The 24,615-nt window shown below is 43.1% G+C and overlaps 1 protein-coding gene across 1 annotated transcript in view; it reads right to left on the minus strand.

The window, feature by feature from the left end:
* Nucleotides 1-3,157: 3,157 nt before the first annotated feature.
* nek1 (NIMA-related kinase 1) overlaps nucleotides 3,158-24,615 on the minus strand; it is a 42,966-nt gene continuing 21,508 nt past the window's right edge. Inside the window, exons 25-36 of the mRNA XM_080721926.1 lie at nucleotides 23,774-23,899; nucleotides 23,083-23,241; nucleotides 21,081-21,326; nucleotides 19,486-19,597; nucleotides 19,315-19,394; nucleotides 16,806-17,023; nucleotides 14,394-14,566; nucleotides 12,380-12,539; nucleotides 11,759-12,050; nucleotides 9,980-10,113; nucleotides 9,261-9,393; nucleotides 3,158-4,070 (exon numbers count right to left, since the gene is read on the minus strand). Coding sequence (XP_080578052.1) covers nucleotides 4,057-4,070; nucleotides 9,261-9,393; nucleotides 9,980-10,113; nucleotides 11,759-12,050; nucleotides 12,380-12,539; nucleotides 14,394-14,566; nucleotides 16,806-17,023; nucleotides 19,315-19,394; nucleotides 19,486-19,597; nucleotides 21,081-21,326; nucleotides 23,083-23,241; nucleotides 23,774-23,899 — 1,847 coding nt within the window. The 3' untranslated portion in view covers nucleotides 3,158-4,056. The remainder of the gene's footprint in view (nucleotides 4,071-9,260; nucleotides 9,394-9,979; nucleotides 10,114-11,758; nucleotides 12,051-12,379; nucleotides 12,540-14,393; nucleotides 14,567-16,805; nucleotides 17,024-19,314; nucleotides 19,395-19,485; nucleotides 19,598-21,080; nucleotides 21,327-23,082; nucleotides 23,242-23,773; nucleotides 23,900-24,615) is intronic.

Below are 24,615 nucleotides of genomic sequence, written 5' to 3' on the forward strand. Positions count from 1 at the left end.
TACTTCCAGCCCTGAGGCGAACCGCTTTCAAATTAGATCAGACACCACGGTTGAATGTCAATGAATGCCTCCCAGATGAAGTGTGAACACCTGCATCTGTGGTGGGCTCATTTTGTCCTTTGAGAGTTGAGATCAATCCAACTAACAGGCGGCCTTCTGGGGAATTCAAGCCAGGAACTAAATTAATTTCATCCCTGGGATTATGTCAGCAACAACAAGGATGTGTGGGAGAAAGCAAGACAGTATTAGCCATAAGCCTTGTCTGATCTGTCTCTTGTCCTCCCTGCTACCTTTTATTTGCAGCAAAGCTGCTAAATCCTACATGTATCGCCTACAAGGGGATTCTTTTAAAACGCAGCACGAGACATGTACTTTCCTATTGTGAATACAGCCGAAATCAGGTCTCGCCTAATTCATATGAAAGACTGATCCTGGATTCATTTTGGTAGTCATCTCATTTGAATGTGGAAATTAAAAACCCATATCTTCAAAACTAGAGGTGGTACTGCACTTGTGCACTATTACTCCAGACTGAACCTAGAATTCTGCAACGTATTGATCAAAGTAAGTCTTAGAACAAGCCCCCTGTGAGTTATAACAACCCCCTTGAGAACCGACACATGAACAAGCCAAAGCCTGCCTTCCATGTAAATGCTTTTCTCATCTACAAAATTGTAATTCACTGCCGAACATGAAAGTGCCAACTGGGCTTAATGCGATTCACAAAGCAAGACATGAAATAGAATTTGTAAATTAGAATCTGTAACTGCAGACAAATACAGTATGCTTCTGCGCTATAAATATATTGAGTGTACTCTACTGCTTTGCTGTGTACGGTCGATTTTTTCAGTTCACCCCACACCGTTTTTACAATACACTTTAAATCAAATTACAGATGACAGTATACAAACTATAAAACATCTTCCTTTGTCTTTATAGGAGCTGCAACAGCAGTTATTTATGGTTGAGCTCAGCGGACAAGAGGAAATGTCCCTAGGCACCCTAAACCAAATAAGGTAGAGGAATATTACAGGTATTCCTTCCTGGTATCATGACAGAAAGGATGTTTCTATACATAAATCTGGGTCTCTCTCTTCAAGTGTGCAAGACGAGCATTTTTGTGAATAGCATGCACCCTTAGCTGCCATCACAAGGGGGGGGGGGACTGAGTTACTAGGGCCCAAGGTGGAGGGGCCTGTAATTATTTTATACTTTAGCTATTGAAACATAGCAGATATACAAGCTCACAGCGTGGCATCGCCACCGAGTGCCGCACTGCGAGCTTGTAGATCTGTTATTTTTGAAAAGTCGTGAAAATGTGTGCAAAGCTTTGAATATATGTATTTTTTAAGCGAACATTTGTAAAATGATTCTCAAATTTTGCTTCTGGGGGGTCCCTGGAACTAAATATTTTGAGATGGGGGTCTGTGACCAAATACATATCATTTTAGGGGTCCTTCACATGAAAAGCTTTGAGCACCACTGATATAGAAACATAGGTTTTTCAAAAAAAGCAGAAGGATTTGAAATATTCAAAGACTTGCACAAATGTTCACGATTTTTCAAAAATAGCAGATCTACAAGCTTGCAGCGCTGCACTCGGTGCCGCGCTGTGAGCTTGTATATCTGCTATGTTTCAATAGTTAAAGTACCCAGGGCCCAGAATTTGATGCGACACCCCTGGCTGCCATACTCTCTACAGTAGCCTGTGCAAAGCACAATAATTAAAAAAAAAAAAAAAAAACATTTCTAGTCTTAACCTGGCATCACTATTTTGGACTCATTATAGACAAACATTTTCAAAACACGTAATTCATTTTCATTGTTTTTTCAATAGCATTTCTACACGCTCACGAAATAGGGCATTAAGTGCTTAAAGGGGAAGACCACCCATTTTCAATATTGAACTATGTCATTAATATACCTTAGAGGAGTTGTGTGGAAATTTAAAAAAAAGTTCCCCCTCTTCTGTGTTGCCTAGAACTGGAGGATTGATTTTGGGGTTTGTATTGTAAAGTACAATGCGTGATGTCAAAGTTGTGATTTGCAATACAATCCCCAAAATCAATCCTCCAGTTCTAGGCAACACAGAAGAGGGGGAACTTTTTTTTTTCTTCCACACAACTCCTCTAAGGTATATTAATGACATAGTTCAATATTGAAAATGGGTGGTCTTCCCCTTTAAGACAGCTACATATAGCTACAGCTACGTATAATACGGGGTCCGCTCATTGTTCCGCCGGTCCGCTGTTCCGAGTAGCGTCGGCAGGTTAGTTACTCGTCACGGTTACTGAGGTTAGGTTTAGGGTTAGGTTTAGTGTCGGCATACCGGCCCGTCAGCATATTGATGCGGACGTGTATAATACACCCATTGCCAGGTTACCCAAGTTGTCTGATGAGTTGTATAATCACATGTAGAAAACAGAATATACACATAAGCTTCTTTAGAAAAAGTGTTTATTACATAGAAACATTTACAATGCTTAAATTATCAAATATGCATTATTGTTATCATCCATTGCTTTCTCTACCTGTACAATTCTGTGCAGAACAATATCATTGTGAGCTGACGCTACAGCAGTGATTCTCAAACCTTTTCCATTTCAAGGACCCCCATTTTGATAATTTCTTATCTTTGGGAGCCCAATCTACACTGTAAAGTCATCAGTGTTAACACATGCAACCAAATAAGGGTTAATTTGGTTTCATTTGTAAGACTCATAGAGTTACAGACCTATAAAGTGTCCATTTGGACACCCTGGTGGTCCCACAGACCTGATGTTGAGCAACACTGCGCTACACAAGTCAGCACTTCCGTGCAGCTGGCTACATTACTATGGCAACACACAAGACCCCCCACCCGGCACACACCAACCCCCCCACTCACTCTCAGTCTCTCTCTCTCTCTCTCTCTGAACCAACATGGCTTTACCAAGCCGTTAAGAAACATGAAAAAGCAAAAGATTAACTACGCTTAACACTTTCATCTGATGGTACAAAGTTGTAGGAAAAAAGAGGTTTCAACTGGTTTTTCGGTGGAACTGTAGCAAAAAAAAAGGGGGAAAAAAAGTGTACTGTGGTTTTTGCACAGTTTTAATGTCTTGGAAGCTCGCAGCAAAGTGTGCGGTAGGCAGGCACCCCTTCCTCAGAATTAGAATGAGCACCTGACGCCGAGCCGAGCCAAAAAGTGGTGTTGCCATGGAGGGCCGTCTAATGGAACGCCACTGTGGACTTTCAATGAACCGTGAAGAACAGGAGTGAATGTAGTGTTAAGGGCTTTTTGGAAAGTCAGCGATTATGACAGCACATACCGACACAGACACGTTTCAATAATTTATGGACACGCACATTCATAAGATAGATACATACATATATAAATCTGACAGGAACCTTGACGTAGGGCTGGGCAATTAACCACATCGAACCCGATGTGTAGAACCAATAACAGACTCATGTAGGTTAATGGAATAATCGAGAAGTAGGTTTTAATTTTTTTTACATTGAATTGAATCAATGAATGTGTCATGAAAGAATTCTAACATATCTTCTATAATCGATTAGTCTGCTGGTAGGATAAAAAAAAGGCAATCTACAAGCTCACAGCGTTCCCAGATGCAATGCGTTGAGATTCTAGATCTGCCATTTTCTTTATTTAATTTAATTTTTTATAATCAATCGTATTTGAGGCAACATTTTGGAATACAGTGATATCGATTTAAAGTCACATCGCCCAACCCTACCTTGTCGTTAAACTTTGGTTAGTACAAGGGAACACGTACTGGATAATGCACTTTTCTTTGCGTGAATGACTGGTTAGAAAAATGGTGTTGGGTGCCGAAAGCCACAAACAAATACTGTACGAAAACAGTTCGTTAAGTGCACGAGTTCCCCATCATCATGCAAGTGTGCCTGAAACACTTCTTAGATGCATTGCTCCGACGCGTTTCATGCATAGACACGTACTCTTCCTGCCGCGTGATGCCGCGCCACGGGAAGACAGTGGGCGGCCAGCAGATTGTCGTTTGCTGCCGGCCACATCGGTCGTCAGCCATAATACTATTCATCGTTGTCTGAAAGAGAAATTGGGGTAGGGGAGGGGTAGGGTTACACAGAGACAGAGGGAGAACATACATGATGTTAGCAGAGCTTAGATGGGCAGTAGCTGGAGTGCTTGAGTACACAAAGGGCCCCCCGAGGGGTCACGGGTCACATCATCTCTCTTAATCTGGAGTGATGGAAATGGCGTTAACGGCTCCAGAATGCCAGAGATAGCCATGCAACGTGCACCCTGCGGCCCCTGCGCATAGGTCATCCATGAAACATCATGAGTCACACAGAGCGTGAAACGTGGAAATACAACTTACCTAATGTGGACCAAGTCGTGTTTACACATTCTGTTATTACTCACTGTGTAACCGCCATAAGTGCCACTGCTGTGTATTTGTTACAAAGATATTTACCCACTGCCTTTACTCAACACATCAAATTTTATTAGTGCCAAATCATGAAAAGTTATCTCAAGACACTTTACACATAGAGTAGAGACCCGACAGTGTCCCACCCTGAACAAGCAAGGGAGACATTATATCTGATTACTGTAGTAGCACTGTTTTTACACTCCTTAAAAATGCAGCTCAACTATGCATTCCTTCTAGATTGCTTTGTTATCGTTAATCTATTATGCCGTTAAACGATTGAATTTATTATGGTGAATTTAATTCTGGCACTCAGGAGGACGCACTTAAGACTTGAAATAATGTATTGTTGTTCACGTAAATGCAAGCTCTTTAATTTCTCCATAGTATAGTCCAATAACTTACTCATTACTCTCCCCTTCTCATACATTCCCTGAACAGTGTGAACAATCTCTCTCATTTATTAACAAAGCTGAGAACAATAGGAGTCAAATCGATCCATCTGGACCAAAACCTTCTTAACTAGTTTTGCAATGAAAATCTCTGATTTATGACTTGTGACATAATAACTTTGTAAACCTGTTTAAGGAAAGTACTATTAAAACTACTACTTTGTGGGGCGCCCGCTGGCCTAGTGGTCAAGGCGCATACCACATACTAGGCTATGATGCCTGCTGGCATCGCCGGTTCGGTTCCCGATCCGGACGACCTTTGCCATTCCCCATCTCTCTCCCCATTTCCTGTCAGTCTACTGTCCTATCAAATAAAGGCATAAAAAAGCCCAAAAAAACTAATAAAAAAAAACCTACTACTTTGTGTTCTGCAGTATCCTTTTGTGCAATATTAAAGTACTGCATGTATTTTGTCTGTATTAATAGCATAAAACCTTGCTGTAACACGGCACTGCATGCACATTCTTATTCAGAGTTAAATGGTGACAATGCCTAAAATCACAGATTATGGACCAACTTCAGATACATGACTTAGTTCTCTACCAATGTCCACAAACGCAGCTGAAAATTAAGCCTGCTAATGCTCAAGAAGGAAGAGTCCTGGCACTTCCTGTCTACCAAGAAAAGTTCAGGAGACAACTGTTCTGAATTATTTTCCGGCCCTTTGAGCCTTTTTTAGTGAAAAGAGAAACGAGTAGAATAGGGAATATAAAAGATCTTTGATATAGAATTGCTGATTTGAGAGAAAGAGCTTCACTCTCATCTTGAGGAAAGTCTGTGTAAGTCAAACAAAGAGACGCTCCGCGTTCCTTGTCTTGATGACTGACTTTGGCGGAGAGAAGCGGTGTGTTTCACATCCCTCTTAGTCCCTATACGTGACTGGGTAAAGCCATGGGGCCTTGGAGAGGGAATGGGATTTGGCACATTAGATTAAAGTTCTCTGTGAGCTCTCGCACGGCATTCTGCACTGGGAAAGGGGCATGAAATATAAAAGGACAATTCTTCACAGCCTCCAAAAACACAGCAATTAAAAAAAAGGAGGCACACGTGTGCTCCTGTGGCCGACGGCGGTGATGTTAAGACAAAGGGAGAGAGGAGTGTGGTGAGAAACGCAGGGATGAAGGGAACAAAGAGTGGAGGATGAAATGGAAAAGCTACGTTACATCGTCTGACCAAACTGGTGCTTAAATGCGTTTCAGACAGACAATGGACACCGCCAGAGGTGTGCATATAGTTGAACCAAACGAGTAAGTACAGTCCTTCATCTGGTGTTCATTTAGTGCAACAAGGTAAACACTCTTTTCAATAAACTATTTTCAGACATTTTAATGCGACCCACACTAGATGTTCCCATTTCATAATGCATTGTAACATTAATTAACTCTAAGCCTTGCCTTTCATTTCAGTGATTTTCTGAATGGGCGTGTCTGAATGGTACTCTTTTGAAATCTGCCCTCAGTCTAGGTAGGCATTGGGCTCATTTCCTATTGGGCCCCCCTCGAGAAGGGGGCGGTACTTTTTGGGAGGCTATATTCTATTGAGACTATGAGGTGGGCAGGGTAAAGTGGTGCTAAAATTGGAACGATACAGAGAAGATTAGCATGGTGCCGAGCTAAAATTGGAATGATACAGTGCCATGGTACCATGCTTATTGTCTCTGTATTGTTCCAACTTTAGCCCAAAGACAGCGCCCCGTTGCCAACAAAGGGCATTTTGGTATTGCATCTGAAATGTCTTCGAATTAGAGACACAGAACATGACATTTCAATATCTGAGTGGTTGTTTAGGCTAAAACCTGTACAAAACCGTATTATGGACCAATATGTACCTGTATATAAAATATATATTTTAAAAGCATGTAGTGTAGTAATGTGATAGCTCTGCAGCACGTATACAAGTGAAGTGCAAGTTCTTATTTCAAAACTAGAGCAGTGACAATTTGAAGCGTGCCGATCACTTGAAATTGCCGCTTGCAGCGTTGTCTAGAACCACTCAACACTGCACTTCCTTGCGTGTGAAGTCAATTGGATGAACAGTTGAGATAAGCGAAGGAGAGACAGACAGACAGGCGAACGCTCTGTTAATTTATAGATACTGTAGTTTCAGAAAGTCAAGTTAGTCTTTTATTCTCCCAGAAAGGGAAATTGAGGTAGCAGCAGCATCAAATACACGCAATAAAAGTTGGCCCTTAGCTTGAGGGCAGTATAATGGCACACTCAGCTGGTAACTACCCTCAAAGGAAATCGCCTTATATTCTTCTCTCACCCTTGGGTACCACAGTAGACAGCTCCGTCTCTCCAACAGGAACATAAAATGAGATTATATTAAACAATAAAACGCTACACTGCAACGCATCACAAATTCACATTGGGAAACTTTTCCAATCTTGGTAGATGAAAAGTCCAGTCTTTTCCTCAGACAAAATGGCTGAGATAATTGTGTAAAACCATAACTGACCACAGTGACCAGCTTGCAAACTGAAGTGAAAAGTTGTTGTTTCAATGAGAAAAAAAATACTGGATCAATTTAACACATACTCTGCAATAAATCGTCTTTTGGATCAGACTGCCAAACTTTTCTAACCCTTTAACGTGCATGCACAGCTCATGCACATGCACGGATCATGTACCACGCATGTGCACGCCGTTCACAGCTTTCAAACAAAAATGTTCCGCTTGAAATCCGTCCAGTCATTCATGAGATAGAGGCCATAATGTTTTCTTCATATGTAAACAAACATGGCCTCCAAGGTTGAATGACCACACAATTATAGGTTTCAAGACAGCAAACTATTTGTGTTATTTTAAAACATGCAGCTGATGGCTAAATGATTAAACGTAGCTTCAATCTAATGGGCTGCATCTTAACATACTGTACTCCTTTCCTGACCCATTCCCTCCTATAATTATCCACCTTCTGTACCTACTTATCTACCATGTACTGTACATAACCTGCAATCAATCACTTGTTATACATAAAAAAATACTTTTCAACGGATTCATTCCAAGACTTGTCCAAGACCGGAAAACTGTATATACTGTTTAAAGCTCATTTCTTTGGTATGATGTACAGCCCTTTGGCCAACTTTGGTTGTTTTTAAATGTGCTTTATAAATAAAATTGACTTCACTTTTCCACGATGTGTGGGAAGTTGGGAACCCTGGTAGTTTTTTATTTTGTTGCTTTTTGTATTTTCAGCAACCTCTGGTGGACATAGTGACATACATATATACATATATACAGACTAGGACAGTCACTTTTCATTCCAAATTTAGTTTGTGGTAAACACTATCGAAACACAATTCAAAAATGCATTTCTTCACCAGGTTCACTCAGCTAACAGACAATCTGTGCACATGGTTATCTTTCCATCAGTGACACCAGGTAGGCAGCCATTGCATTAATTATGGACAGAAGAAATAAACAAATAAAAAACTTGGTGACCGAAATTAATTGCCAAGCTGTGCTGCTGAAAGGATCATGTCAACACCAAAGCACCTCTGAAGCAAAGAAGAATAGAAGTGTGTGTAGAAGCACGTCGTAGATGAGAGCAAAATGATGATAAAGTTGAAATGGTTTGCCTTATCTTGTGCAGGGTGGGTGAAATAGTTCAATATAGTTGGATTTTGGAAAAGGTTTATGTTTAGTGACAAACGTCACTATGAAAATGTTTGTACTTGCTTTGCACGTCTATGTTGAGTGCACCTGATGTCTAACCCCATGTACACACCAGCTGCTATGTGTTGTGGACCTACTGACACGTTGCCACTCTTTTGCACCTTAGGTCTAACCTCACACACCTGCTGCTATGTGTATTTACACATCTTTGATATCCCCTTTCCTGGAAAACAATGAAATGATGTAGCTTGAACAAAAAATAATTTCAACCACTGATTTCCACATGTATACCTGTGACGTGACAATAACATTGTTTCTGAAGTGAAATAAATAGGGATGGTCCGATCAGGTTTTTTGGAACCGATCACCGAGCACCGATCACAAAAGTTTGATCACCCGATACCGATCAATCACCGATCCGATCAAGTTATTATTTATATATTATTTATATTTTCTAAATGTCAATGTTTTAACTTTAATTAATTAATTCACTCATGAATTCATTTATATATTTGCCTTATAGTTATTTACCAGCATTACTATGTATTTATTATCATAGCAGTAACTAATTATTCCTTCAGCACTGTGGAAATCAATACCCCAAAATGGCCTCAAGTGGGCATACTGAACGGCTGGTTGATCGGATGCACCGATCGGATCGGATCGGTGAATTTACCTTTTGATCGAAACCACCGATTATCGCCGATCACGCTTTCCATTGCCGATTGATCGGTAACATCTCTAGAAATAAAGAATAAAAAGCATGTGATACTTACCCTCTTGATACGCCCCGTCCGCCATCACTAGGTGAAGGATGTTGGGGTACAAGTGCTGGTGCTCAGTACCCAGAATGCTCAGCACCAGACTGGAGCCCAGGTCGATGTTCTCGTCCTCGTCTTCATGGATGGCCTTCAGCGGACAACAAGGACGACAACAGTTAAGTTAAACCAGCGGTTCCTCTCAAAGTGGAGTCCGGGGACCCCCAGGGGTCCTTGAGGGCATTCCAGGGGGTCCCCAGCTAGTTTAACCACTTTGTAGTTTTAAATGTGAGGAAAACAGAAGAGGTCATGATGATATAAGTAAATAGTGCGACAAGTGTGAACCCTTTATGCATCGGATATTGGAAAATACAATACTTTTCCCATATTTATCTGCCATTTTCAAAACGTATTTGTGGACAATTTGGAATATGACACATCTTCTCATACACATTGAATAGAAGCCGTGTCCAAACTTTTGACTGGTAGAGTATATAATTTGAACACACATTGTGTCCTTGGGGCGCCCGCTAGCCTACTGGTCCAGGTGCATACCACTTAGGCATTGCCACATGGATGCCTGGCGGCGTCGCCGGTGCGATTCCCGATCTGGACGACCTTTGCCGCGTGTCACTCCCTGTCTCCCCCCCCCCCCCCCAATAAAAGGCAAAAAGCCCAAAAACAAATCTTAAAAAAAAAAAAAAAAAAAAGGGAGCCAACCAAACGAGGCCGCTCACCTTAATTTTGTTGTAGGCCTCGATGAAGTTCTCAAAGCCCATCTGCTGCTCCAGGTTGAAGCGGAGCTCCTCAAGGCGGCTGAAGATGCTGTCGTGATGCTCGACCGCACCGCTCTCCTCCTCGCCGCTGCCGTCTGTGTTTGTCAACACACAAACACACATAAAAAACACCATTACAATATTTTATTGCATCCTGCTTACCAGATGTCAGCACTTGAGCAATAATCCATCAACAGCCAGAAGGCCCGCGGACAATTTGGTTGAAGAATCACCAGAGCAATAGCGTATGTTTCTGCTGGATCAGCCAGTTGGTACACTGACCATACCATAGATCCTCAGTCAGTCGGTAGAAACCTTGTATAGATCAATGCTATTGGCCATATTTTACAGTGAGTTTTACAGTTACGTGGATCCGAGTTGGAATCAGACATTTCTCTATGGGGTAGGCAACCTTAGGCACGGGTGCCAACATTGGCACAGGGGAGGGTGATTACCGGCACACTGGCAAAAGTGTGTGAGAGAGGATTTTTATTTTAAAAACAAATCTTTTTTTAAACGTGGTCAATTAAATGAAGTTGGCTCTTTTATCGCGAATTACATCTTGCACAACATTCTACATTCATTAAAACTCTGAACTCTGACTGGGGAGGGAGTCGGGGAGATAGGTGGGTTATTGCTCTGGGTCTAATGATTGTTATAACAATGTCCTGCAAATCAAAATATGTAAAAATATTTGTCATTATTATTTTTTTAAACGTGGTCAATTAAATGAAGTTAGCTAATTTATAGCAAATTACATCTTGCACAAAATTCTACATTCATTAAAACTCTGAACTCTGACTGGGGAGGGAGTCAGGGAGATAGGGGGATTATTGCTCTGGGTCTAATGATCGTTATGTCCTGCCAATCAAAATACATGGCACACTGACACTCTAGAAAATAAAAACATGGCACTTCATTTCGAAAAGGTTGCTGACCCCTGCTACTCTCTCTCTCTCTCTCTGCCCAGGGTTTCCTGTCTTTGTACACACTCCCATCTAAAGAAAACATATTTAACCCACACCCCCTGGGTTAGGAGTCATGACATTCTTTTTCCCATGCATCACATACCCTTTTTTAAATCACATAATATACTGTAAGAACTGTGTTCCAAAAATAAAATAAAAAATAAGTCAGGTGATTCTGGCATGAAGTAGAAAATAGCCCATCTACAAGCTTATCCTTGCTATATCACTACGTGGATATGAGTCTGGTACTTCTATATGGAAGGTTGTTTCTCCAAGGGTGGGTAAAAAAAATGGCTCATGACGGAATTGTTTACACCAGACCAATACTGGGCCCTGATTGGTCACCCAAATCTTCGGGGTGAGGAAATGGATTCACAATAATCGAGCAGGGCCAGAGCCAAATCTGCCAAGGGCAATTTCTTTTTGCACCGGCGGATTCGTCTGATTGTGAAAACGTTAACAAATCTTCTCTTATGGCAGGGGTCTTCAATGTTTTCAGGCCAAGGACCCCCTTAGTTGAGAGAGAGATGAAGCAGGTGCAACCTTATCATAGATTCCATATAGTTTAATTGTTTCATCAGTATATTTTGGATTCATGTTAATGTGGGATTTCAGATATTTAACCACTTGAACCGCCAATACTTAATAAACTTGACCTTTCACTGTATCTGTGTAACTGTGTCTGCTCTTTTCCCCCTCCAAAGGTCTTTGCCAAAAATAGCCGTTCTACAAGCTCACAACGCCTCGCGCTGCTGTCTCATGGTTCTCTCACCTGAATGCCACTCCTCGTTGAGCTGACTATTGCTGCTGTGATGCTCCTCCTCGCCGTCCCCGTTGGTCAGCAGCTCCCCGGCCTCTTCATCACCGGGGCTGCCGTTGGAGCCTCCTTCTTCTTCTTCATCATCATCGTCCTCCTCCTCATCGTCCTCATCATCATCATCATCATCGACTGCCATCCTCTGTTCATCTTCATCCTCCTCCTCCTCCGCCCGCTCGGCAGCAGCCCCACCGGCCCCAGGCCCAGGCTCCTCCCCCAGGGTTCCTCCTAGACAAGAATGGAAAGTCTGGAAAAGTATGTAATTTTGATGAGAGTGATTTCCTGGTCTGGATACGTACAGTACGGGGAAAAGAAAAGAAAGCATGGAAAAACAATGCAGAGGACACATTTCATGATAGTAAACAAACATCATGTACTACGGTATATGTAAAAGTGAAGGGAATATCCGCACTCTTGAATAATGGAATATCCGCACTCTTGAATAATGCCTTAAGATTTATTTATTTATAAATATGCATGTATTGTTTGAAACGCTGAAGAAAGCCCATAGGCCGAAACGCGTCTGTTATAGATAGTATAGTATTTTGAAATGGAAACTGCGTAGGGAACCCGCACCTCGTCTTCGCCGGGGTTCCCGTTGAAGTCTCCTGCGTCGTCCTCCTCGTCCTCCGGGGGGCTCCTCCTGCCGAACTCCCCTTCCTCCTCCTCCTCTTCCTCCTGCAGCAGGCGCTCCATGGAGGCCCTGAGCTCCCGCAGGTCCTCGTCCTCGTACACCCTGTGGAACGTTTTCATTTCAAGGACCACCATAATGCTGAGAGTGTACAAATGGAACCAAATGGACCCATGAGGGTCCATTATGACCACTATGGGAATAGTTAAAGGGAACCATTAATATAAGGAATCATATTGTTCTGTTTAGAGGGAATCGTTCAAATCCTAAAGGATCCCAACCCTATACTTAGATCCTAGTCCCTTGCCTACAATGGAACCCCCGCCTCCCACTTCCGTTTCCTCTTTACCAGCTGGGTAAATCTGTCCAACCGTAAATCAAATTAGTCGAAGCATATTATAGTATAGCTTGCTGCTTAGAAGAAATTGTAAACACCAAAAATATACATTTTAAAGACATTTTAAATACTAGAAGCTCGGCCGCCCTTCGGGCGGCCGAGCGTCTAGTCGGCGCCCTGGCCAACTCGGGAACAATGTAAATAGGGGATGAATGCCCCGCCCTTTAATGCAAACCCCATTATACCTGTTGTCATAGGATCTGTTTTGACCATCTGTTTGCGTGTGTCCATTTATCATTTATGCCCATATATGGTTGATATCTATCTGTCTACGTCCATTTTATGTCCATATATGGAGATCTCTGTAGGACCCGTTTTGACCATCTGTTTGCCTGTGTCCATTTATGCCCATATATGGAGTTATCTGTCTGTCTGCGTCCATTTTATGCCCATATATGGAGATCTCTGTAGGACCTGTATTGACCATCTGTTTGCCTGTGTCCATTTATGCTCATCCCATAATACCTGTTGTCATAGGACCCGTTTTGACCATCTGTTTGCCTGTGTCTATTTATGCTCATATATGCCGCGGTGGGGAGCGTGCATATACTCTATCTGTGTCCATCTTTTATGCCCATATGCCCATATATGGAGATCTCTGTATCTGCCCATATGCCCATATATGGAGATCTCTGTCTGTGTCCCTTTTATGCCCATATATCTGCGTCCATTTTATGCCCATATGCCCATATATGGAGATCTCTGTATCTGCCCATATGCCCATATATGGAGATCTCTGTATCAGTCATATATGGAGTTCTCTGTATCTGCCCATATGCCCATATATGGAGATCTCTGTCTGTGTCCCTTTTATGCCCATATATCTGCAACCATTTTATGCCCATATGCCCATATATGGAGATCTCTGTATCTGCCCATATGCCCATATATGGAGATCTCTGTATCAGTCTGTGTCCCTTTTATTCTGCCCATATGCCCATATATGGAGATCTCAATCTGTGTCCCTTTTATGCCCATATATCTGTCTGTGTCCCTTTTATGCCCATATACGGAGATATCTGTCGGGTCGAGGCAAGGCCCCTGTATTGCCCATATATGGAGATCTCTGTATCTGCCCATATATGGAGATCTCAGTCTGTGTCCCTTTTATGCCCATATATCTGTCTGTGTCCCTTTTATGCCCATATACGGAGATATCTGTCGGTTTGAGGCTAGGCCCCAGTTCTCAGTCTTATGCCCATATACGGAGATATCTGTCGGGTCGAGGCAAGGCCCGGCACTGCAGTGATGTCACAATGAATCAGCGCTTGCGCCCGGCACTGCAGTGATGTCACAATGACTCAGCGCTTGCGCCGATTTTGCGCCGATTTCCGCATAAGGAGATTCCGAACGTTCCGCGGCGGTTAGGGAAAACCGCGCGTCGGGTCGGGTCGAGGCCCGGCACTGCACTCCGTGCCGCGGCGGGGAGCGCGCGTGCCGAATCTGAAGCCGGTGGGACGAACGGTTCTCGAGATACGCGGATTACAGACAGACACACACGCAGACACGCACGCAGAGACTTCTCGCATTTATAGATAGATTAAATATGTAGTTATGCTTACTCCTCAGTCTCTGATTGGTCGTCGTCCTTAGCGGCCTCCTCCAGGTCCTCTACGTCCAGGGGTCCGTCTGGGGGTCCGGCAGCGTGGCGGTCCCCGGCCCCGGTCCCTGAGGGGTCCTGCTGCTGAGGGCTGAACGGACGGCTGAGGTCTGGTAGAGAACACGTCCTCAACATCTGACATCACACAGTACCCACAAACACACACACAACACATTACACACACATAGCTGTTCTGATGAAGGGCCGCAACAGTCAATCAAACAAATCAATGTAATCAATTATGAAAAATAAGCTGGTGATAGTTACAGGAATGCATACATCATTGTATGTGATTTATGCAAGGTTATCATATGGACACACTATCATCACATTGACTGTCTTCCATCCTGTGTTCAAAGGGAGGGTTTACCCCAAAATGATGTTTTTTGCTATCGATTTCTCACCTGATGGAGACTTGAATTCATGGATATATATATTTTTTCATAGGGAATCACTGCTGGTCAGCAAATGATTGGCTTAGGAATGTGAAAAAAACTAAAAATATACAAGGATTCGAGTCTCCATGGGGTGGATTCAAGTCCCCTTTAAGGGCTTCTGTTAGAAAGTAAACTTTTTGGTTGCTCATCACTCAGTCCATCAATAATCCATAGATTAATCAATAGCTGCAGACGTATTCTGAGGACAACTGACAAGATGCTTGCCAATTGGTCCAGGACAGAAAATCTAAATCAATAAAAACAAAGAGCTCTTTTCATTAAAATCACACCACAGCCAGTGAGATTTAGAAAACCACAGAAGAAAAAAACCAAAAAACTGTCTTAGCGAGCAATAATCCCCGGCGGTCTCTTGGGGCTGGATTGAACCGCGGCCAAAAGCTGTCCACATGGCCACAGTTGTGACCGATGCTCAGACGGAACTATTTCAACAAATCAGATTTGTTTTTTCTTTTCTCTTTGTTGTTTTTATTCATGAACCGGAGGATAAATGGCTGTGGCAGGGAGTGTGTGCGCGTGGAGGCGGTAAGGGAGGGCCATGGAGTAGCCCGGTGGACTGGCCCCCGGTATGGTGACACAACAGAGACGTGGAAAAATTGCATTAGTAACGCTTGGTCTTCAGGCACAGCCATGGCTGACAAAACAGACAGACACACACACACACACACACACACGCCACACGGCATAACTCACCGACCGCCCTAAACCTAACCTATATACGTATGTGAGGATCAGGAAAATGGTCATCAATGTCCATTTCCCAAATCATATTCTATTATACTTGTTGGGACATTTGGCAGTACAGTGCAAAAGGCTTAAGGTGCAGCTGTGTGTGTGTGTGTGTGTGTGTGTGTGTGTGTGTGTGTGTGTGTGTGTGTGTGTGTGTGTGTGTACAGTATACACACACACAAGTATAATTTGGGCTTAGGTTGCAGCCTTACTTGCTTGCTGGCATCGAAAATAGCCGACCTGCAAGCTCTCTCAACGCGTCGAGAGCTTGCAAATCGGTTATTTTCAGCGCATTTGGACAAGTGCAGGCACGTGCGGAGCTGTGGGCGCTCTAGTGCACGGACACATGCTCATTCTGTCCCTCTCTCTGTATATATAAATACGGTTGAGCTGAGTGGTGCGCCTCTGCGTCCCTGATGGAGGTTGTGTAAGACGCAGAGGGTGATGGATGCTCTCTCTCTCTCCTATCAGAGACTCCACTGTTCTGCAGACCATGTGATTAATAGAGCTGGCTCCGGTCCAGGTCCACCTCATTAATAAAAAAGAAAAAAAGAAAAGACTGATGAAAAGACTGCCTAAAAATACCGACCAGTGTTGTTCACTACGTGCACACTAGGACGTGCGTCGTCTCCTCCCTCCACTGCCTCCAAAACAGCTGGTCACCAGTCACCCCCCCCACTCACTGGAGTATGGTCTCACGGGTCCCATAATGCAGCGATGATATTTGCAGTGATTGCTGACCACGCATCAGGTGAGAATCTAAAAACAAAAACTAGACTTGTTGCGTGGTCATGTTTGCTCTGGGAACGTATGACTGCCTGAGGGGACTTTATCGCGGGTTTTTTTCGGTCTCGACACGCCTTCAAAACACACCTGTCGGGGTCCCTGTTGGTTCAGCCAGTTAGAGCACGGAACATTATGCTCCTTGTGAACGTAAGAAGGACCCGGGATCGATTCCAACCCCCGTCTTGTCTTGTGTGTCGGTCCTCTCTCTCTTTGCCCTTGGGTTCCTGTCTCTCTACACTGACCAACCTTTCGGAAAATTAAATCATAAAAATACCAAAGACACATTTTTCAATGCCTGAATTTCTCACACCATGTTCTTGACACGTCTTTGATTAAAGACGTGATTCGCAAAAACAGGAATACTACAGCTCCGTACAGCACTCTCCGGGCGCGGGGGCGCTCACCTTGGGGTTGTTGGCGTCGAACATGCCCGTGGAGAGGCCTATGAGCAGCGAGTCGTGGTGCTTGGAGCGGAGTGGAGAGACGGAGCGTGAGCGCGACGCCACCGAGGACGAGGAGTCCTCCATGGAGGACTGGCCTGACAGGAGGCCCAGGGCGGCGGCACGCCGCCGGGCCGGAGAGCACAGCTTCATGAACAGGGGCTCCTCGCAGGCTGCTAAACCTGCAGGGGAAAGGGGAGGGAAGCCACGAGAAGGAGATTTCAGTGAACTGTCTTAAAGGAGAATTTCGGGGGAAAACGACCTTCCTACCTTTTTTTTTTTTTTTTAGAACAAAAGGTGTTTATTTGCCATTCTGTCTCCATATACATTCACAAAGTTATCAGCAAGTTGTTATCAGCAAATATTCCACAAATAATAATAATAACACAAAAGCAAAATAAAGATAAACACAAAACACACACATCGGCAAACATTAAATAAAACAATTTCGGAATTTGGAAGAAATAACAGGACATAAACTTGGAATCAGAACACAACACACACTCAAAATCTCACAATAGCATGGCACCTACATTTACATTCAGACAGGGAGGTTCAGATAGCATATTACCGGGGCCCAATTCTTAAGGAAAACATCGAACTTCATCTGGAGCTTAGCAGTGATCACCTTCCTACCTTTTAAAAGTATCTTTTAGAAGCTTCCAGGATGTTCCAGCAGTTGTTTGTTCCAAAGAAGAAATATAGTCCATTTTTGTCCAAGCCGTCCTACTCTAACAGGGCTTAAAACGGGAACTATTGGATCAATTGTTAGTCTGTTTTTTCCATGCACTGTCTAACACATCAATGTGGGGTTCGTTGACATAGTAAACAGCATAAATCTAAATAACATACATACTGTAGTATAGTATATGTGAACAATTAACCAAGAACATCTGGATAACAGATTTATAATAGGCAGCTATGTACTGATACATAGAAATAAGGAGTGCTAGGGGGTGAGGTAAAGTCTCTGAAGAGATGAGTTTTCAGACTGCGGTTAAAGATGAGAAGTCAGTCTGCATGCACACAATATCCACAATATTTACTCAAATCGCGGCCTTGAAATGGGACCCGCTGCCTTAATCAATGTGCTTAGAAATAAAATGTGTTTTCCTATGCTCTACAGAAAGAAAAGACTTTGGTGTTTGTCTGTACGCTGGCTGGACTATGCAGATTTAATCTATGGGTGAGCCACTGCTACAACCTTGAAACCATTAGATGTTGGTCTAGCTCTCAGAATTAAGATGCATCACTGGTGAAACGGCTATTACACCCCATTGTCTCCCCCATTAGTAAAAGACCATCACTGGTATTTATCAGAATGTACTGTAGGGATTATGACAGGTTTTATTTCTGTAATGAAATACCTCTTAGATTTTACATTTTATAATGATATCCAGTGCATTTTATTTGGTCTAAATGTAGCCTTTATTTATTTATTAACTTTTGTTGCAAATGAGAGGCATTTCTGAAATAAAGGTTGATGATGATGATTTGATGTGCACCTTTAATAAGCAAATTCCCAATATCCCAATTCCTATATGAATGATTCTTTACTTTCCCCCCAAGCTAGACGATTCCAACTGAACCCACGTCGACTCCTGTTGCAGGGGGCATTTTGTAAGGAGACACATGATCCAATAACAGCATGGCGTCCATGTAATGATAGCAAGTCACTAGGGATGCTCTTCATGCTTCACTGTGGTTTGTGGTTCTCTGCTGATTTTGAGAGCCGTTTCTCCATGCAATAAAAGTGAAGGACAACGCCTCGCAACGCGAGGCCTTGTGAGAATCTAGATCTGCTATTTTGACAATAGAACCGTGTTATACAAAATGTAATTCCTCAACTCTTAGTGCTCGTCAGGGTGGGGGGTCCCCAGTTATAATATGATTATTTTGGGGGTCGCGCCTGAAAAGGTTGAGAACCACTGCACTACAGTACATGGCCTGTTGAGTATCAGGCAGTTACGACCCCGATTTGTGGCCCGATCCTTTTCAATGTTCAGTGAGAGACTGGATGGATGTCGGGTTCTTCTACTTCTACTTCTGGTTCCTCCAACACAGAGGCACAGAAGCAACAGAAGAAGAGGTATATGACAATGTTTGGACTTGAATCATGTCCTGGTACCTATAAAACACAACCAAAAGTAAAGTTCTACATATTTTTCTATTTCATGACATCTTGCCCGTACTAATAGTAATCTACAATCTACATCTACAAGCTCACATGTTGTGAGCTTTTAGCTCAGGCTAGTTTCACTACTTCTTAATTATTATAATTTTTAATTTCTGGAAATTATGTATTTGTTTATATATTTTTGAATTAGGCCTATATATCTTCTTTTTTTTTTATTAGGAAAAGAAAATTGGATTTTCACACGAGCCGCGACCCATACAAGATTGGTCCGTGACCCACAAATGGGTCCCGACCCACTTGTTTGGGAAACAGTGATGTAAACAAAGCCGCACTCACCTGAGGCATCTCTGCCACTCTCTGCTTTCCTCTCTGGCTCCTTGGTCTCTGCTGGTGGTCTCTCAGCGCCCTCTGGTGGCCTAAGAACAATGAATTCCCATTTAGCTTCAGGTTCATGCTGACAGTGTAAAGCCTGCAGTAATGCTGGAAGGCAGAAGGCTCCAGACTCACGCTGTCTTCTGGCTGCTCTGCTCCCAGGCCTGCTGTACGGCGCTGCGGGGCTGATGTGAAGCCAGCCCGGGGCACTCCTCCTCCAGAGCCACCGCCTCCAGGTCTGCTGGTTCTGGTAAGTGTTCAGGTCAGGCGTGAATGATACATTTATTCAATGCCTTTAAAAAATATATATATTTATTTATATATTTTTTCCATCCCAATTTAACCATTTGAAACCCAGCATGCCTATTATGGGTTGGAACAGACTTTACCCCTGCATCACCCGAGCACCACTTGAAAGCTTAACTGAAAGTCTGTCTGGTCCGTTGACATACACTCGGTGGCCATTCTATTAGGTACACTACAGTACATGGCCTGTTGAGTATCAGGCAGGTGCGACCCAGATTTGTGGCCCCATCCTTTTCAATGTTCAGTGAGAGACTGGATGGATGTTGGTTTATTTATTCTCAGTGAACTCTACTTTATTATTATTCATTTATTTCTAATTTGACCCACAGTTCGACATTCATTAGGCCATAGACCTCCATTTGATACATTTCTTTCTTTCCGTTTGTCTCTCTGGGACCCCAATCACTGTAAAATCCAGTGTGTACGGAATTATTTGGCTCTAATTGTACAATCTCAGGGGCCTTTTCCACCAAAAGACCTTGGTTCAAGAACCAGTGCCGCTAGGTCGCTTATAGATCACGCCACCTTCTCATTCTGATGTTGGTGGAACTGTAAGTGAACCTCTTGGCCTCTAATGCATACAATGCTTTACATACTGAGTTGCAGCCACATCACTCTGTTTGGAGGAGCAGGTTGTTTGCATTAATGAATGGGTGGATCTACAGTAAGTGGCCACTGAGTGCAGATCAGTGGTTCTCCAAAACCTTTTTGACTCAGGACAACCCTGTAAATAACCTTTTCATCCACGCCACCCCTGAATTACACTATTAACTTTTAGAACCTGATGTCATATTACGCTACGTAAACATACAAATCTTTCCCCCTAAGATACAGTATGTCAGTCACGGAGGAAAACTTGAGAGAATATCTCTTTCCATTAAAACAGATTGAAAATAACGTTATACTTGACGTTTAACCACTTGAACCCCAGCATCCCTATTCCATTCTTTTTAAGATTTGTTTTTTGGGCTTTTTTTATGCCTTTATTCGACAGGACAGTAGACTGACAGGAAATGAGGGGAGAGATGGGGAATGACATGCGGCAAAGGTCGTCTGGATCGGGAATCGAACCGGCGACGCCAGCAGGCATCATAGCCTAGTATATGGTATGCGCCTTGACCACCAGGCCAGCGGGCGCCCCATCCCTATTCTATTCTGGGGGGAACGTTGTGATCCGTTGTGAGCTTGTAGACCTTCTATTTTTGGTGAAGAAAGTTGGTGTAGATGGAAAAGGAACTCAAGAAGGACATTATTTTTGAAAAGCCAAAGTATATAAAAATAATAATGGTTAAAGTGTTTACGTGACAAAGATCCGGTCTTAATGGGTTAAACTGACAATTTTTTATATCGATAAATTCAAAATATTATCAAAGTATTCTGCGGCACCCACGTTGAGAACCACTGGTGTATGATACTGTACTAACCCTGGATGTCTGTGAGTCCAGGCGGCATCAGCAGCCGGTTCTCCGCCTCAGGAACGGGGTCCTGCCGCGCCGAGGCCTCCGTCGTCTTCGTAACCACGACCTGTTCCTGACCTCGAACCCTGGGGCTCTGAAGCACATCTGCTTGGTGGTGGGGCTCAGGGGGCTTTGCTGCGTCTCCGCACGGACTCAGTCCTGCAGGCGCCGGCGTCACTGCTGCTGCTGCTGCTGCTGTCTGCTTAGACTTGTCTGTCGGGGAACATGTGGGGATATTATCACAGCAGCTGCTTCAACATCATCATAACATAATCGTCTGTGAAAATGGTGCGCTATACGATCTAAAAGCCCCTCATTTCTCCGTGAACTGTGTAATGAGCTCTATGGACAATAGGGCTGTGAAAATGTGCCAAAAATAGCATTCGAATATTCGCCCGAAAATCCCCCGTATATTCGAATAAATTCGAATATTCGAAAATAACGAATAATTCGAAGCATTCGCAATTCGAAGCTGTTTATTCTAGACAGTCGCTTCTATCGCTTTTTTTTTACTGTGTGCAGGTCCGCGTTGGTCAGGGACGTGCAAAGAATGTTAAGAGAGGCAGGGGCTGACATTTCTAAAAGGGCCTTTTGGTGGACAATTCTCTGTTAAAAGGGCAGGGGCTCAAGCCCCATTTGATGTATGTGTGCACGTGCCTGCGTTAGAGCAGAATCGGATCGTCTTGCAAAGCGTGCCTCACTCACAGCAGCTGTGATTGAGTTGAGTTGGAACAGCCACGACATGAAATGAGCAATTATAATCAATCACACCAATGGATTATGTTTTGGTTTGAACAAGAGCAGTGTGAGTGACGGAGGAAGTTTTACCGTTACCGCGTGGCTGCGTGCGGGGAGATTGACTCGGTGAGAGAAGAAATCCATGCTTTTTTATAGTGTTTTCGGTGGGGAAGTCTCTTGTATGCCTTCCCGTCATTACTAAATGAGTCGCCCGTTTCAGCTCGACTCGTTAATCATTCTGAATCAACGTGAGCCAGTTTAAAAGCACTGTGTGTGTGCGCGCTGCACTGTGCACTGTCTGCGAGGCGGACGAGTGCATCTCTCCACTCCGACATGTGACGGCCAGTGACAGTGTGAGGGGAAAGTGAAGCAGCTGGAGGTTTATTCTTCGCTGTATGACGGTGTCGCTAAATAGGCACCCTCAATGTACAAGCTCACAACGTAATGAACGTATTGGATCAGCGACGTATTGTGGACTTGTAGATCAACCCACTTTTGCAGCAGCGAATGGAGACTTCTGCCTTGCGAGACCAGCCACCTTTTAACGTTCCATGCGCCCAGAATCTCGCGAGAAGTGCGGTAGATTTGTTTTAATTAAATATAAATTAATTCGAAGCTCCATTTTTTACGTTCGAATATTCTTTTATTGTTAACATTCGAACGAATCTTCGAATATAGAATATTCTTTCACACCCCTAATGGACAAACCTGTTTTTAAGGTTTATGGACTCATGGACTGATGACAGAGTACCTGCAAGCCCTGCAGGTAAACACACCTTTACAGTGCTGTATACGTACACAACTTCTACAGTCACTACTTGTGCCACAATTGCTGTGATTGTTACCGGGTTGTTGGGCAATGTTTGGCATGAGATACGTTTATGTTTACTGTAGGTACATTATCAATAATTACTGACTGCAACTTTATAAATTCATCCTTTTTTTTATGTTCCATCAAACCATGAGTTGTCCAAAGAAATGTGATCCTGACGTGGGATCAAAAGGATTAAGTTCGCCATCAGATTTACATGTTGAGATGGGGGCATTTATGGGGACATTAAACTAAACATTGAACAGAACCGCGTTCCCGGTCGACAAAGCATAGCAACGACAACATGTTTACATGAGATCATGTTCAGTTGATTGAATTCAAGTTCATGTATTGGCTGCTCATTATTATGCGTTGTCCCGTCTAAATAAACAAACAAAGTAAAGTTAAGGAACAACTGACCCGTACAGATGCTGACGTTGTCCAGCATCTGTGTGAACGGCTGCAGCTCCGCCTCCTCCAACGCTTTCAGCACCTGAGAGTCTGGACTCCGCCCCCAGGCCCTCCTGGGACCCTCGTCCTGAGGGACCTCCATCCTGATGACCTCACCCACCGTCTGCTCTGAGAGGGGACATGAGACCTTTCACTTCACTACACCAGGTGGTTTTCAAACGTTTTTGACTCAGGGCACCCCTGTAAATACCCACCCCTTTTTCATCCACGGCACCACTGAATGACACTGTTAATTCTTTTGAATCTTATTGGAGAAATATCCGTTTCCATCAGAACTGAAAATAACTTTATACTTGACGTCAAACCACTTGAACCCCAGCATCCCTATTATGGGGGGGGATCTGCCTCTGACTACCCTATATTACAACAAAAAAACTAAAACTAACACTAAAACTAATAAAACCAAACTATAAGACTAAGCCTTTTCACAAAATAAAAACTCATCTAAAGTAGAAATCTTAAAAATGTATTAAAACTGAAATTGAACACAAAGTCAAATCGGAATTTAAAATAAATCAAAAAGAAATGTTGAACACTATAATAACCTAGCTCTGTAGACAGTGTTGTTACAGGTTGACATAATAATAACCTTACTCAGTACACAGATGTGTTGTTGACATGTTGACATGGTAACACTCACCTGCCGTCCTCACACAGCTCTCCTCCAGTGTGTGCTGGGCGACAGAGAGGACCAGTGGAGCTCCTGCCTCCCACCTCTTCCTGTCTCCACCAGATGGCGGTCTCTCATCCGGAGACACCATGGTGTCTGGGGAGGGGAATACAGGGTATCCTGTTAACTCTTGTTTTCATTAGACAGCCATACTGGTTCTCCATCAAAGTGGAGTTTTTCCTTTCCTCTGTCACCAAGTACTTGCTCATTAGGGAACTGTTGAGTCTCTGTAAAACAGTGGCATGACTCATGAGATAACTCTTGTTGCGATTTGGTGCTATACAGTATAAACATATTTGACTTGTCTTGACAGGTGTTGGGGAACATTAAACAGAAACATTACATTTAGTCACTGATTTACATTTTGAATTACCATTTAGAATAGTTTAAAGGTCACTGAAACTGACCAAATTTTACATTTTGGACATTTGGACAAGCTTTGTTGTTTTCAATTCAACTCATAATTTCACAGACAGAGAGACGATCTGAACTCAGTGAACTGTGGGCCAAAATTGATTGATTGATTGATTGATTGATTGATTGAAGACTATTAGAAGTTTGCATAGGAAAAGGTACAGTTTCATGACGGTACAGTTCACTGGTACAAGGTCTACTAAAAGGAGATCCATGAAAAGACTAAGCTTATTTCCACAGGAAACCATTAAAGTATCTCATATAACATTGAATGACAGACGAATAGAACACAGTACTATGCAGTAGATATGTTAAGAAAAATAAAATGAGAGAACAAAAAAAAGGAAAACAGTAAGTCTAAACAAACAGTAAGTATATACAAAGAAGGGGTAGGGGAG

This window comes from Nannobrachium achirus, assembly GCF_963921795.1.
Source record: "Nannobrachium achirus genome assembly, chromosome: 1".
Lineage (NCBI taxonomy): Eukaryota > Metazoa > Chordata > Actinopteri > Myctophiformes > Myctophidae > Nannobrachium > Nannobrachium achirus.